At 40.5% G+C, this 16,022-nt stretch overlaps 1 protein-coding gene across 2 annotated transcripts in view; it reads right to left on the bottom strand.

Annotated features, from left to right (window-relative positions):
• The window catches only part of LOC124055174 (diacylglycerol kinase zeta-like), a 92,116-nt gene that overhangs the window by 64,964 nt on the left and 11,130 nt on the right, over positions 1-16,022 (bottom strand). Inside the window, exon 1 of one of the 2 annotated variants that reach the window (XM_046381699.1) lies at positions 6,372-8,196. The exons of the other annotated variant lie outside the window; for it this stretch is intronic. Coding sequence (XP_046237655.1) covers positions 6,372-6,727 — 356 coding nt within the window. The 5' untranslated portion in view covers positions 6,728-8,196. Of the gene's footprint in view, positions 1-6,371; positions 8,197-16,022 lie in introns of those variants that run through there. 2 annotated transcript variants of the gene reach the window in all.

Genomic DNA, 16,022 nt, shown 5'->3' with positions numbered 1-16,022 from the left:
GTTTTATTGGGGATGTCTTTTGTCACGGTTCATTCAACGGCATCAGTGCTGACTTCATCCATTTGTTTTTGCAGCCAGACAGTGTCCTAAGCTTCTCAAAAATATATGATAGAGATGTGTCATGTTACTTGAGTTCCCAGTGAATGATAAGTAAATAAACACATCATCAGTAAGGGCCAGAACAGAACATGGATTTACCCTGATTAATAGCTGCAATCCAGTCCTGTCTTAAATGCTGAGCTAGTGGTACTAGAGATGTTAAAGAGGTTTTGTGAAAGGCCACATCCCTATCGAGTTCCATGGGAAATGGGAAAGGAATTAGAATGTGCCCTCTGAGTGTGGAATACTTGTAGATCTTCTTAGCATCAAATGACAGTGTAGAACAAGTACAAGGTCACTGGATATTGTCTGCAGCAACCCACTCCTTCATAAATCCATTCTGATTTTCATGTATTAATTTGCCCAAGGACCTCCCTACATATAATGCTAGTACTTTAGAGTACAGCTTCTTGTCTGAATTGATTAAGGGTATCAGAGTAAAGCACAGTCTGAGTGTTCTTTTCCTTTTGAAGGGGATCAGAGAAATCAGGGCAGTGTTATTGTGTTTATTAAAAGAGCCATTTCCATAGCAGATGAGACTGAGGCCAGTAAAGCTGGACCTAGTAAATCCAAGAAATGGATTGGAGGAATGCTTTCAATCCAGCCTCCAGTTCCTTTAAGGATATGGGGTGACCCATGTTTGCTACTTCCTGTTTTATGTGAGTGGGAAAATCCATCTAAATTATTACATTTCGGTGTTGTCAAGAGGACCACATCATCCACAAAAAGCTGAGATGGAATCCTAAGGCCACCAAACCTGACACCCTGCGCCACTTGGCTGTGCCTAGAAATTCTGTCCATAAAAATTAATAACAGAACCGGTGACAAGGGGCAACCCCCCCACGCTCTCACTCCGACAATACAGAGACTGGATGGCCTGTAACAACTGCCCAACATCCCGATATTCCTGGAGAACCCCCCACAGGATGCCCCGAGGGACTCTGTCGTAAGCCTTCTCCAAGTCCACAATCATAATGCTATTGAAGAATTACATTTTCATGTTTCATTTTTATGGACTCTAGAGCAAGAGACATATTCTCTGACAAATCACACTTCTTCATCTGGCCATCTGATGGACAAATCTGGGTTAGACGGTTGTCAGGAGAATGGTACTTGTCTGACTGCATTGTGCCAAGTGTGAAGTTTGGTGGAGGGGGGATGTGATGATGTGGGGTTCTTTTTCAGCAGATGGGCTTGGCCCTTTAGTTCCAGCAAAAGGAACTCTGAATGCTTCTGCATACCAAGAGATTTTGGACATTTGCATGCTCTCAACTTTGTGGGAACAGTTTGGGGATGGCCCCTCCCTGTTCCAACATGCCTGCGCACCAGTGCACAAAGCAAGGTCCATAAAGACATGGATGAGCAAGTTTGGTGTGGAAGAACTTGACTGGCCTGCACAGAGTCAGGTCTTCTTGTCCAATATCAGTGTCTGACCTCACAAATGCACTTATGGAAGGATGGTCAAAAATTCCCATAAACACACTAAACCTTGTGGAAAGCCTTTCCAGAAGAGTTGAAGCTCTTATAGCTGCAAAGGGTGGGCCTTAGAAGGAAACTCATTTCAGCTGCTTGTATCTGCAATCTTGTGTGTGTGTGTGTGTGTGTGTGTGTGCGTGCTGCTTATGTAACAGCTGCCTTCTACAATGATAATCCCATACCATAGGGGAGAGGGAAGGGATTAGGTAAGAGTACCCAGCAATAAAAAAACATTACCCACCAGAGTGTATATTTGCATGACAGCACAGTGTAACAGTCTTTCTCTGGTTGGTTTGAGAGTGAAAAACACTGACATATTTCAATCTGCATAAAGTGGCAAAGAAATATCTTCCTATTTCTTTCCAGAAATACAGACTTTCTACTGAAGAGAACAAGACTCCTATTAACTGACTCCTTAAAACAAGTAACACTTTCAGGGCTGAAAAAAGACTGAAATCAAAAAAAGGTACAGTGCGTCTCAGTCCATTAATGTACATATTTACTTATAATTTCTTGTTCTTTAACAACTATTTTTCACAGTTTGTTGCCCCTCTGTGTTTAAGGCATTTTGTCCTAAATCTCCACTTATTTGTCATTTCTGAGACTTTTTTCATGTAAACGACTGTCTGTTACATTCAATTCCTCATCAAACAAGTTCAAGTAATGCTGATTAGGCCTGCCAGATAAACCTCTCTCTATTCACAGTATATAAGAGTTTTTAACTCTGGCATCTGTGTTGACTTATCCAAATATGGGATTTTGTGCAATAGCTCTGGGCACTGGAAAACTGTAACAATAGAGTACATACAAGTTTGAGCTCACAGCGTTGGAAGGCTGTTTTTACACAGAAAGTTTCTGTGGAGTTTTTCAAATGAAAATTTTAATGTCTGCATGAACTGCATTAAGCTGGTTTCAGTCCTATTTATCAGATCAATCTCAATTTGTTCATGTTAATGATGCATTGTCCATACTCACAAAAGTTAGTCACGGAGTTCCCCAAGGTTCTGTGCTCACCCTTTATATGCTCCGCATCGGTGATATATAGATATAAGAAACACTCCATACATTTTCATTGTTATGCAGATGACACAATTGTACTTGTCAATGAAACCAGATCAAACAAAACAGCTTGCCAAACTTTAGGCATGTCTTAAAGACATAAAAACCTGGATGACTTGCAATTTTCTACCTTGAAATTCAGACAAAACTGAAGTTATTGTTATTGGTTATTGGCCTAAACCTCCACTGTAAGGAATCTAGGAGTTATCTTTGACCAGGACATGTCCTTTAACTCACACATAACACACATTTCAAAGGCTGCATTCTTTCACCTCAACAATATTGCAAAAATTAGGCACATTCTGAGTCAGACAGATGCAGAAAAAACTAGTCCACACATTTATTGGATTATTGTAACTTCTTTCTATCAGGCTGCCCCAATAAATCTATGACTCTCCAGCTAATTCAGAACACTGCAGCAAGATTACTCACAAGAACCAGCATGAAAGATCATTTTTCTCCTGTATTGGCTTCTCTACATTGGCCACCTGTAAAATCCAGGATAGAGTTTAAAATTCTTCTCCTCACATATAAAGCCCTAAACGGCCAGACACCATATCTTATAGAGTTGATATATCTGTGGAGATTCTCAGTCATCCACGTCATATTCACTCAAAGAGTTAAAGCAAGGCGTCTGGACTTGTGAAGATTGACTTGAAGACGTTTCTTAGGAATGGAACAGCTCTCATATCTCCGCAATATTGCAAAAATTAGGCACATTCTGAGTCAGAAAGATTCAGAAAAATTAGTCCACGCAAGCATTACCTCCAGCCTGGATTATTTTAATTCCCTTCTATCAGGCTGCCCCAATAAATCTATAAAGACTCTCCAATTAATCCAGAACAATGCAGCAAGATTACTCACAAGAACCAACATGAGAGATCATATTTCTCCTGTACTGGCTTCCCTACCTTGGTTACCTGTAAAATTTGGGATAGATTTTAAAATTCTCCTCCTCACTTATAAAGCCCTGAACGGTCAGGCACCATCCTATCTTAAAGAGCTGCTAGTTCCCTATTATTCCACCAGAGCTTTGCGTTCCCAAAATGCTACTTGTGGTTCCTAGAGTCCTCAAAAGTAGATTGGGAACCAGAGCCTTTAGTTATCAAGCTCCTCTACTATGGAACCATCTTCCGGATTCAGTCCGTTAGGCGTACACCCTCTCTACATTTAAGAATAGACTAAAAACTTTCCTGTTTGATAAAACCTATAGTTACTGTTGTTACTGTTACTGTTGTTGTTAACAAAAGTAATTCAGAGCCCTGCATAATATTCCCATTCACAAAACCTTACCAGTTAAAATGTGTAGTATGCTCCCCATCGGTGATATTATTAGGAAACACTCCATACGTTTTCATTGTTATGTAGATGACACACAGTTGTACTTGACAATGCTAGATGGCTTAGCCATGGCCTAAAGCTCCACTGTAAGGAATTTAGGAGTGATCTTTGACCAGGACATGTCCTTTAACACACACATATCAAATATTTCAAAGGTTGCATTCTTTCACCTCTGCAATATTGCAAAAATTAGGCACATTCTGAGTCAGAAAGATGCAGAAAAATTAGTCCATGCATTCATTACCTCCAGGCTGGATTATTGTAATTCTCTTCTACATTTTCATTGTTATGCACACAATTGTCAATTATCAATGAAACCAGAAGAAACAAATCATCTAGTCAAACTTCAGTTAACCCTCTGAAGTCATGTATAATTGTCAATTGTTGACTATTTTTGATTCTAATTTTATATTTCAACTTAGAATTTTTTTATCTTGCCATTTTGGAATCATTTTTGATCAGCACAACCTCACAAGTGTGATTTACTGTTGTTTTTTTCATTTTGACATACTGTATTGACACACTGGACCTAAAATCACACAAAACTCTAAAATCCGACTGGGGAAAATGCACTGAAGTGCGCTGAATGAAGTGCGCTGAATGCGCTGGTGTTTACTGCATCTTCTTGCATAAAATGCGCGCCCCAAACGCGCACCAAACGTGATGGCAATGGTCATGAAAAAAACAGTGCGTATATTTTTTATTATAACTCGGGTTTTACTTGACGTATTAACAAAATTTAAAAACTGGTATATAGTTTGAAGTGCCCACTTTCGACACAAAAAAAACTGAGATTCAGCGAGGCTGCGTCTTGCAGCTACGTCGTCTTAAAGTGGTCTTGTGATAAGGACGTGCCGGCACGTCTGTCGACTCCAGAGGGTTAAAGACATAAAAACCTGGGTGACTTGCAATTTCCTACTTCAAAATTCAGACAAAACTGAAGTTTGAAGCACCGTCGCCAAGTGCTTGCTCAAGGGGGAATGTTGGGTTCTCTATATTACAATTTAATTAAAGAGTTTGGTTTAGACCTGCTCTAATTGGAAAGTGTCATGAGATAACTTTTGTTGTGAATGGGCGCTATATAAATAAACTGAACTGAATTGAACTGAATTGAATTGAATTGAATTGAATTGAATTGAATTGAATTGAATTGAATTGAATTGAATTGAATTGAATTGAAGTGAATTGAATTGAATTGAATGTCTGTCTGTGCTGGGTGAGGGATCCCTCCTCTGTTGCTCACTCTGAGGTCTCTCCCATTTATTCCCTGTTAAAAGAACTTTGTGTAATTCCTTAATAAGCCAAGTGCTGAACTATCAGATGAAAAATAGCACACACACAAACACGCACGTTTACACAGTTATCCCTGTTAGGACAGGGGGAAACAGAAATATGATGTTACACAAAAAGATTACTTACTTCCCTGTTCTCCACTGTTTGTGACTAATTCCAGATTATTTATCATTTTAATGTATTGCCTTAATGATTTTGTTTTGTTTCATACTTTCCTACTTAACAATTTACTGAAACCAGCAATTTTTATTTCTAGATTTTTTTTCAATTGTAAATTCAATCTGCTGTAGTCAGCTAACAATACCAAAATAATGTCTCTTGTGTTATCTGGTCATTATACTATTTGGACACTGGTATTTGTACTTTTTATGCTCTAACATGGAATGAAACACAACAGCACCACAAGATTGAAAAGTAGTGCTCTATTGCAATCTAGTTGGTTAATTCCATCATTTTATTTTCACTCTAGATAGCAAAGACAAGACAAGAACCAAACAGGCCACTAGTGCTGCACCATGATCCCTTCCAACCGATGAACACCGAAACGTGTCAAACTGAGCTGGAAGCATAACTATTTTCATTGTTACTCTTGGGGTAACAACTGCAACTCCTGTCCCCTGTCCACACATTACACACATATAAATATAATCTGGATCTTGTACTGGGGACAGCAAGAAATAGCACTGCAGGAAATGCCCAGATTCTTTCCACAACGTGTGAACTAAAGCTTTAATTAAATATCATATGGGTGTGTTATCTAATATCTGTAGATAGAGGTGTAGGTCCATATTTGAACAATTTTATCACTACAAATGTGCAAGGCCCTGTCAGAGGATCTACAGCAGTGTGTCTGAGGGTGTTCAGGTGTGTGTGTGCTTGTCCTTAGATAAGGTTTGGTTGCTGGCACAGCAGGTGTAAGCTGCTTGAGTGTGACTTTCAAATACTACACATCTGTTCACATCCTGTCTAGTTAGGGCAGGAGGCTGTGTCTGAGCCAATGGCTCCACCTGCTGGAGACTATAATTAATTAACCATGATCTTTTTAAAACCATTTAATATTTTATTTCTTGTTTCTTGTCTCTCTTTCACACACTTAGTCTTACCTCCTAGTGAAGAGTTTGAGTCCAGAGAAAGGCTTGCTGCTCGGCATTTCCTTTTCTCCCTCCACACAGATTGGGGGGGCAGAGGAGAAGATTGGAGGCATGGTAGAGGAGGAGGCCAGAGAGGAATTAGAGGAGGATGAACTGAATTCTCCATCACATCCTTTTACAATTAGTAACCCTTCTCCTTCACTTTCTGTCTCTTCCACTTTTTCTTCAGGGGCACCTTCACCAGCCTTAAGTCCAGTCCCATGTCCCAGATCAGTATCTACTCCACGGTCTGGATCCATGACATGAATTTGTTCAGTTCCTGTGACTTCATACCTTGTCACATTTTGGCAAGATAAACTACAACTCATGGAATTCTGGATACTTCTTGCAAAAAACTTATTGTTATTAATATTGTTAAAAAGAAAGTCCTCATATGACTAGAGTCCTGAACATACCCTGCATAATCCAAGCAGTCCCAAAGGAGGCCTCTAAACATTATTTTAAGTATTCCCCATGGAAGGATGTTCATAAGAATGCCATACAGAGAAGCAGTTCAAATCCTCTTAACTGCAGGTTCTTGAGTTTTTTTTATGAAACCACCAAGCTGCAAATGGTTTGTCCCTTAAGAAGATGAGCATATGACCTCACCTAAGCTGGTCAAGGCTCTCGGATACCAGCTGCTTCACCACAGTCAAGTCATAAGGTACACACTGGTGGATACTAAAGTTGAAGAATTATGCTCAACAAAGTAGTATTATGAAGGTACTACTCTCCCATCACCATTCTTAAGGGTGTTATGTTACTACACAGAATTATTACTACATTAAAACCACTTCAGGACTTCAAACATGGCTGTCCTGCAGAGGCTACAAAGTCAGTAATCCACATGCCAAAGGTCTTTACAAGACAAACAAGGTGTGTGTGTGTGTGTGTGTGTGTGTGTGTGTGACTACTATTGAGTCCTGAGGGAGAGATAATCCTCCCCAGCCCTCCTCTCCATGTCTCCCATTCAACTGTAGTGCTGTCAGCAGCAGTAGTATCAGTATCAACACAGTTAGAATCCAGTTCCTGTAACTGTCAGTAAGTGTTCACTCTGGTCTCTATTTGTTCTTCAGTGTTTCACTCCTGATTTTGTCCTCTCTCTCTCTCTTCTCGTTGTCCTTTCTTCAGTAAGCTCAAATATTTCCTCCTCCTCCTCCTCTCTCTGGTCTTTAGTTTCTTGCTAGGGTTAATTACACTCCGTGTGAGCTTCACATTTACACACAGTACACGCAACTGAATCACTCACACACACACACACACTGATCTTCCACTACTCGCCTGGCTAAAACCAGGAAGTGGATAATAACAACAATCAGGGCGTCTTAGCTGCCCTGTCACATGCCTGATTAAAAGTCTCTCATTGATAAACTGCTGCTTACTTCTGACTGCCCTGCACTGTTTACATTATGTGTGTTTGTGTTTCAGTTTTTCTGATGTAGTTCAGTGACCAAAAATGAAAGTGTACTTGATAGCTATACAAATTTGTCTTTTTTTTTTCCACTGACAGTGATTCACAGACATCAAAGCTGCTTTGATATGACTCACAGTCAGGGAACAAATCATATAAGTGGCCCATTTCAGAATAACACTGTGAGTCAGTATGAGCTGAATAACAGTTTAACTTAAATTGAGAAAATTCAAAGGGGACGAATCACACTCGGGACCTTTTTCCCTGCAGTTTCAACAACATTACTCATGCAGCCCACTGAGAAACTGTGACTGGAAAGCAAAACAGAGCAGGCATGACGTCTATAGACGTCTATATTGAAAATTATATAGAAATACTCACAATCACACTGTTCCAATTTGTTAAAATGTTAAATCAGACCCATATTTCCGTTTGCATGTAGTCTTCATTTTTTTTTAATCATGACAAGGTAGCCTCAGCGTCAATTTGCTGCTGTACACAAATCGAATAACCAGACCTGTCCCTCTCAAACTCCATGAATAAACTTTGGTGAAAAATAGCAAAAAGAAATACAAGACAACAACTTTCACTTTTGATTATTGTTGCCATTACTGTCAGATATTCAGCCTGCAGAGCTTCACATTTCTACAGATGTTATGTTAAGCATCCTCACATCCCACTTATCACAAGTTTAGAATACCAAAGATCAGGTCTCAGATATAGAAATATCTGATAGAATGAGTTGCAAAAGAAATAGAAAAGTACGAAGGTATCTGCTAAACAGGTAAAGAAGGAGGCCCTGGAAAGTGGAAATATGGCTGAAGAGGGGCAGACAGCCAATGAGCAGGGATGTATACAACTATTTGTTTTGGAGTTTCTAAATAAGTGATTCATTTTTCTTGTGAGGATGGTCTCAGGTCTCTGAGGCTCCTCTCCCTCCAATTTGAATTGCTTGCTCTGCCCTGATTATGTTGTTACTTCCCCTATTTAAATGGGCCCTGCTGCTTTGCTTGTTTCAAACAAAAAAACAGACACAAGGAATTTTAAAGTCTGAGTTTTACTGAGATCTGTCTCAGGGTCATGCATTTGAGCTCTGCTCCCCATGGTCAACCAGTTGTGTCAGCCCCATATCGCATGCTTAGTTTCAGGTATTGAATTAGGTTGAGGGGTTGAGGTTATGCTTCGGTAATGTTTAATGTCAGAAATGGTTAATGTTTCAGTTGGTGAAACAGTACACAGCAAAGAGGGGACAGCAAAGAGTATGAAGCTATTTTTTTTAATATGCCACATGAATCAATACCCTTTTGTGTTTTCAATTTTTTCATAGCATTTCACCTTCAACCACGTATCTAACTCTGACCACCTAACTGTAGCCAGTTACTTTTATGTAGGAACTTCTTAACCCAGTTGTTGTTGCATATTTTCAAGGAAGTGGTTGTCTAGCGGTGACTTTAGGATTCATTATTTGTGCACCCTTGTCTCAACGTTGTTGACGGTGATATGACGGGGTGCAGCACCAGAATTATCCTCTTTTCATAACCCCACTTTGACAGGTAAGAAGGTGTCCTGATGGTAATTTTGGTTTTAAATGGTAATAACATAAATATGTGCTGTATGAAGGAGAGGGAATAAAAGCAGCAAAGAATGAAAAGATGCTTGTTGTTATGGTGCAGGGTGATTATTTTCAGTTTCAGTCCCTCCAATGCATATCCACGCACAGACACACACACACACACACCTGCTCCTTTCTTTTCTGTTATCATTGTTCCCTCTTATTCATTGCCCACTCAGTATTTCCATGACAAATAAAATGCCACTCAACAGCACAACACACAATTCAGAGGGCTCCTTTTAACTTCCCAACACCCACCGCTGACCTATTTTTCTCTGTCTCTTTCTAATGGAGGACAATGATTGTAAATTTTAATATTAATCCTATACCTTACACCAAAGCAAACAATTTTCCTAATGAATTGTAGAAAAAATAGTAGTAAGGCCTTCTCTTTCTCTTTATTAGTCTTGTAGGGACAAATACATCTGATAACATAGAGGAAATGTGTAACATGAACTCCTGTGCTCAAAGTCCATTTCTTACTTATAGCTAGGGTGATTAGAACAACAGAAGGAATACAAAATCAATACTTGTTTGCTTTAAGTAAAAGCCTGATAGCTAACCAAACAGTAAATGGCATTAAACCTGTCCAGTGGACTAATATAAACAAACATAAGCATCACAAAATTTGTTATGGTTGTCCACACAGCTCACAACACAAGCTGAAATATATTTCAGAGTGATTTAAGCTATGCTAGCTGTTGGTTAAAAACTGCCTTAACCAACTGGGCTGCAATGAGGAGCTGAAAATGTTGTTCACAATAACTTGGTGACAGTATTGTTACATTCATTAAATTTTTTCTTGTCTCGTTTTTACTTATCTTGCAGTGGAGAATGAACAGGACTTCTGCTAAGTCCAATCGGGGCTAAGTGAAAAAAAAAAAGTCATTTTCAAACCCCATTTCTTTTTTTCTTTTCTTTTTTTTTTGATTTGCAAGTCAGGTTGAACAATCCAATAATTAGATTTTTAAAGAAATTTAAATGGTCTATATTGGCGTGGCTATAAATAGACATAGCATCTTACTGTAAATACTCTAAATGACCCAATCGCACTGTTGAATTACTGTCCTGTGCACACTCAAACATTCCAAAAAAAATACACTGCCAAAAACAGCTACAGATAGGTTAGTCAAGTCAAAATAGCAATTAGTTCCCTCACTATACACAGGAGTGGCACTGATTCTGATAACTGTGTAAAAATGGATTAAAGGTTAAAAAAAATTAATCTGCCATCCACAGACATCAACCACTATCAAGGACAACAACTGAGGATACATCTGCTGGTGACAGCGACCCAGTTTGTTCTTCCAAGTCTATCATGGATCAGGACACTAGTGGCAGTACAGGTGTTGCAACAGTCACCAACAATGCTGATGCGAGTGTGTCGCATGTGCACGCATGAAAAGGGAACATGTGGGAGGGTGGGTACATAGCTTGAAGTTGTATATCTGAGGCTTTAAAGGACTGTAAAGTCTAATGTGCTAAATTATCCTAAAGCAGGCTGTGCTTGCAGATTAACTGATGTTATCTGTGGGATTATTTAGGGAACATAAATTAACTGTACAAAAGCGAAGCCACATCATAATGATGTGCTTGTGACATCATCTCATCATCTGCCTTTACACACATATGAACTTAAGTGACATCCTGTTGTTAATGCATAGGATTTAATATGACGTCGGCCCACCCTTTGCAGCTATAACAGCTTCAACTCTTCTGGCAAGGCTTTCCACAAGGTTTAGGAATGTGTTTATGGGAACTTTTGACCATTCTTCCAGAAGCACATTTGTGAGGTCAGACACTGATGTTGGACAAGAAGGCCTGACTCGCAATCTTCGCTCTGATTCATCCCAAAGGTGTTCTGAGGTTGAGGTCAGGACTCTGTGCAGGCCACTCAAGTTCTTCCACACCAAACTCGCTCATCCATGTCTTTAAGGACCTTGCTTTGTGCACTGGTGCGGGGTAATGTTGGAACAGGAAGATCCCCAAAACTGTTCCCACAAAGTTGGGAGCACGGAATTGTCCCAAATCTCTTGGTATGCAGAAGCATTCAGAGTTCCTTTTATTGGGACTAAGGGGTCAAGCCCAGCTCCTGAAAAGAACCCCACACCAAAAACCCCCTCTCCACCCAAAATTCACACTTGGCACGATGCAGTCAGTCAAGTTCCGTTATCCTGGCAACTGCCAATCCCAGATTCGTCCATCAGATTGACAGATGGAGAGGCATGATTCATCACTCCATAGAACGCGTCTCTACTGCTCTAGAGTCCAGTGGTGTCATGCTTTACACCACTGCATCTGGCGCTTTGCATTGCACTTGGTGATGTATGGCATGGATGCAGCTGCTCGGCCCTGGAAACCCATTCCATGAAGCTCTCTATGCACTGTTCTTGAGCTAATCTGAAGGACACATGAAGTTTGGAGGTCTGTGGCAATTGACTCTTCCTAAGTAAGAGTAAGAATCCTGACACATTATGTGTTGTGACACATTATCCTGACACATTATCTGTCAGGATTATCAGAAAAACTAAGAAGAATTTTCAACAACCACGACATCCCTGTCCATTTAAAACCAATGATTACACTTAGACAGAAACTGGTCCACCCCATGGACAAAATCCCCAGGGAAAAACAGAGCAATATGATATATGCAGTGCAGTGCAGTGAAGATTGCTCTATACATTGGTGAAACAAAACAACCACTCCACAGAAGAATGGCACAACACAGGAGAGCCACCTCCACAGGACAAGACTCAGCGGACTACTTACATCTTAAGGAAATGGGACATTCCTTTAATGACAATGATGTCCACATTGTTGACAGAGAGGACAGGTGGTATGAAAGAGGGGTCAAGGAAGCCATCTATGTTAAGTTGGAAAAACCTTCACTTAACAGAGGTGGTGGACTTAGACATCATCTCTCTTGCACTTACAATGCTGTCCTCCCATCCATACCCAGGAAGTTTCACACGAAAGCCATAAGAACAACAGGTCGTTAACCGGTCATACCCGAACTCATTAATAGTCTCACAGCCATTAGCCAGTCGTTAGACTCCGATAGCCAGTCGTTAGACATAGAGGGCCATCACTGGCAGTCAAACTACATAGACAAATTTGCAGGACTATCAGATCCTTTGTTTTAGTTAGTTTCACATCACATCGGTGGATGACGCAGTCAACATGGAACTGCACTTCATCCTCCATCACCTTGACACCCCAGGGACATATGCCAGGATCCTGTTTGTGGACTTCAGCTCTGCATTCAACACCATCATCCCAGAAATCCTCCGCCAGAAGCTCTCACAGCTCACAGTGCCGACCTCCACCTCTCAGTGGATCTACAACTTCCTCACTGACAGGAGGCAGCAGGTGAGGCTGGGGAGCATCACCTCCAGCACCAGAACCATCAGTACCGGCGCCCCCCAGGGGTGTGTTCTTTCCCCCCTGCTCTTCTCCCTATACACTAACGACTGCTCCTCAGGGGACCCGTCCGTAAAACTACTTAAGTTTGCAGACAACACAACTGTAGTTGGCCTCATCAAGGACGGTGATGAGGCTGCCTACAGACGTGAAGTAGACCAGCTGGTCCTCTGGTGTGGTCAGAACAACCTGGAGCTTAACCCGCTCAAGACTGTGGAGATGACAGTGGACTTTAGGAAGAACCCACCCACCTTACCTCCCCTTACCATTCTCAACAACACAGTGTCTACTGTGGACTCCTTTAAGTTCCTGGGAACTACAATCGCCCGGGATCTCAAGTGGAAGTCCCACGTAGACCTAATCAGGAAAAAGGCCCAGCAGAGGTTGTATTTTCTGCGACAGCTGAAGAAGTTCAACCTGCCTCAGGAGCTGCTGACCATCTTTTACACCTCCATCGTCCAGTCTGTTCTCTGCACTTCCATCACTGTCTGGTTTGGATCGGCCAACAAACAGGACAGAAACAGACTGCAACGGACAATCAGGTCTGCAGAAAAAATCATCGGGGCCGACCTGCCCTCCATCCAGGACTTATACCAGTCCAGGGTCAAAAAACGGGCAGGAAGCATCACTGCAGACCCCTCACACCCTGCACACAAACTGTTTGATCTGCTTCCCTCTGGTAGGCGTTACAGAGCTCTGTATGCCAAGACCACCAGACACAAAAACAGTTTCTTCCCCCAGGCTGCCTCCCTGATCTCCCTGTAATCCACCTGCCATTGTGTGAACCATCACACTGTTTGCACTACATCATTCCACTGTTTGCACTACATGTATATATATATATATATATATATATTTCCCTTTCTTGTAAATACTTTATTCTTCATTTTATTATTATTATTGCTATTTTGTATTTTGTATGGTGCACAGGACAGAGAAAAAATCCGGAGTCAAATTCCTTGTATGGTCACACATACTTGGCAAATAAAGCTGATTCTGATTCTGATTCTGATTCTTAGTCACACCCACTGAGGTATATATATATTTGTTCCCCACCAGACAGTTTTTTCAGAACTGATGAAGCTGCTTGGATGAGCAGTGAAACGTCTTCAAGTCAAATCTTCACAATTCCAGACGCCTTGCTTTAACTCTTTGAGTTTATTTGATGTGTACTTTGAAGTTTTAATTTGGCCCATGTATCCTCAACCTGCCACTAGAGGGCAATTCAGATGTTTCATCTGTTTTATATATCAGTGGTTTTCCCTGGTAGCCATGATTGCAGAATGTAAACACACAGTTACACAATGTCAAACATAATTGCCTGACATCAGGAGTTTTCTCATCTTTAGGTGAAGGTTAGGAATTTGAAAATACCAGCTACGTTTGAATTAACATTACATCATACTGATAGTGGCACCGTTTGTCCAAGAGCTTAGCAATATTTTGGTAATGACTGGTTAAGTATCAGTTGTCAGTACTCATCCTTAATTGTCCCATCATGTTACAGATCTGCATCATCTGTCTGCTGACCATTGGTGGAAGGCCTTGTGTATCCATCTTAGTACCAAATACACTTTTGGAATTTTGGATGATGAAGTTTTACATTGTGGTTACACAGCAAATATGAAACGTATACATACATACATATACACACACACACACACATATATACATAATAAATATTTCTAAATGATTTACTACTTGACAATATCTCTGACAATGCTGGAGAGAATTCAGAAATCAGTTCTGTAAATCGAGTCTCGTCAATTCTGTTGTTTGATCAAAGAAACAGCATAATGGACTGGAACCATAATAAATTGACGTTCATGACAACATTAATTATGGCACCATCAGTTTCTTTATTTTTTTGTGAAAACATTATTGGATGATTGGACAGCAGTGATGGATGACATTGATTAACCTACTTACGGTATCTGACCCTGCAGACTTTACACTGTCTGGTAGATTTGTTTCGGCTGACTGCTAACTGGAGCAGCAGTAATGCTTTAACTGTAAGAGCCAGTTGCTGACGGCTAATACAGTAGCATTCGGATTGTGTGGAATCATTGTCCAATCCAAAAAATGATGTATAACTTCACCTCTAACCACTTTCAAAAGCATGTTATAGTCCTGTAGGTTCATTAGGTCGTCATATCAACCTTACAGGTAACTGTTAGTTGCCCTTCATTTCCAGGATAAATGGCAACAAACTCACAATGGCATTTGCCGCTGTCAAAGTCATTGCATCATGATAAAGCATCACAGACATTTAAAATCAATCTATACAACCTATCAAATCTGTACAACCATGAAATGGTAGCCATCAGCTGCTTGGATAATGTAAATATAGAATACAACGCTCTAAAGCATGCTGGACTTAATAGAAATATATTGTAAATCCTATTTGAATGCCAATGACAACTTTTTCATACATAAGGCTTTTTACTACATCACAGAATGGTACTATGAACAAATCAATCCATGCATAAATCCATCCATCCATTATAGAGGGTGGCATATAGAGACAAACAAATCATTCATTCCACATTCATACCCACAGGCAATTTAGAGTCACCTGAGTTAACCTAATCTGCATGTCTTTGGAGTGTGGGAGGAAGTCAGATTACCCGGAGGAAATCCATGCAGACATGGTGAAAACATGCGAACTCCACAAAGAAAAGCTCTGTCCCGGGATTCGAACCTTCTTGCTATGAGGTGACAGTGCTACCCACTGCACCGCTGTGTCACCCTTATAGAAAAAGGAGAAGTAAATTGTGAACACAGTTGAGTCTCAAAATATCAACAGTGGTCAAAGCGAGGATGGACAGAGTGAAATTTCATGACCAGCATACTATTTACTGTGTTCAAAGATGAGATCTCATTCACAAAATCAAAATGGTTCATCTTCTGGTGCCCTGTAAAATGTAGTCCTTGTGTACAGATGAAAATTTTGGCCTAAGGTGACTTCAAGTCAACCATTACCATTACCATAAACCAATGCACATCTGTACCAAATGTTTATTCAAGCCAACAGTTAGGATATTTTTGTTCTGATCTAAACCACTGGATGTAGCACCAGGAAGAGGCACGATACTGGATGTCAGGGTCACATCAGTTTGCCAGTACACTCACTTTCCACTGTTAGATCATCAGCACACTGTCCTCAACACAGCTGCGTTCT

Source organism: Scatophagus argus, chromosome 24 (assembly GCF_020382885.2).
Source record: "Scatophagus argus isolate fScaArg1 chromosome 24, fScaArg1.pri, whole genome shotgun sequence".
Classification (NCBI taxonomy): domain Eukaryota; kingdom Metazoa; phylum Chordata; class Actinopteri; family Scatophagidae; genus Scatophagus; species Scatophagus argus.
Note: the sequence above shows the minus strand (reverse complement) of the source record. Positions and strands in the feature narration are given on the sequence as shown.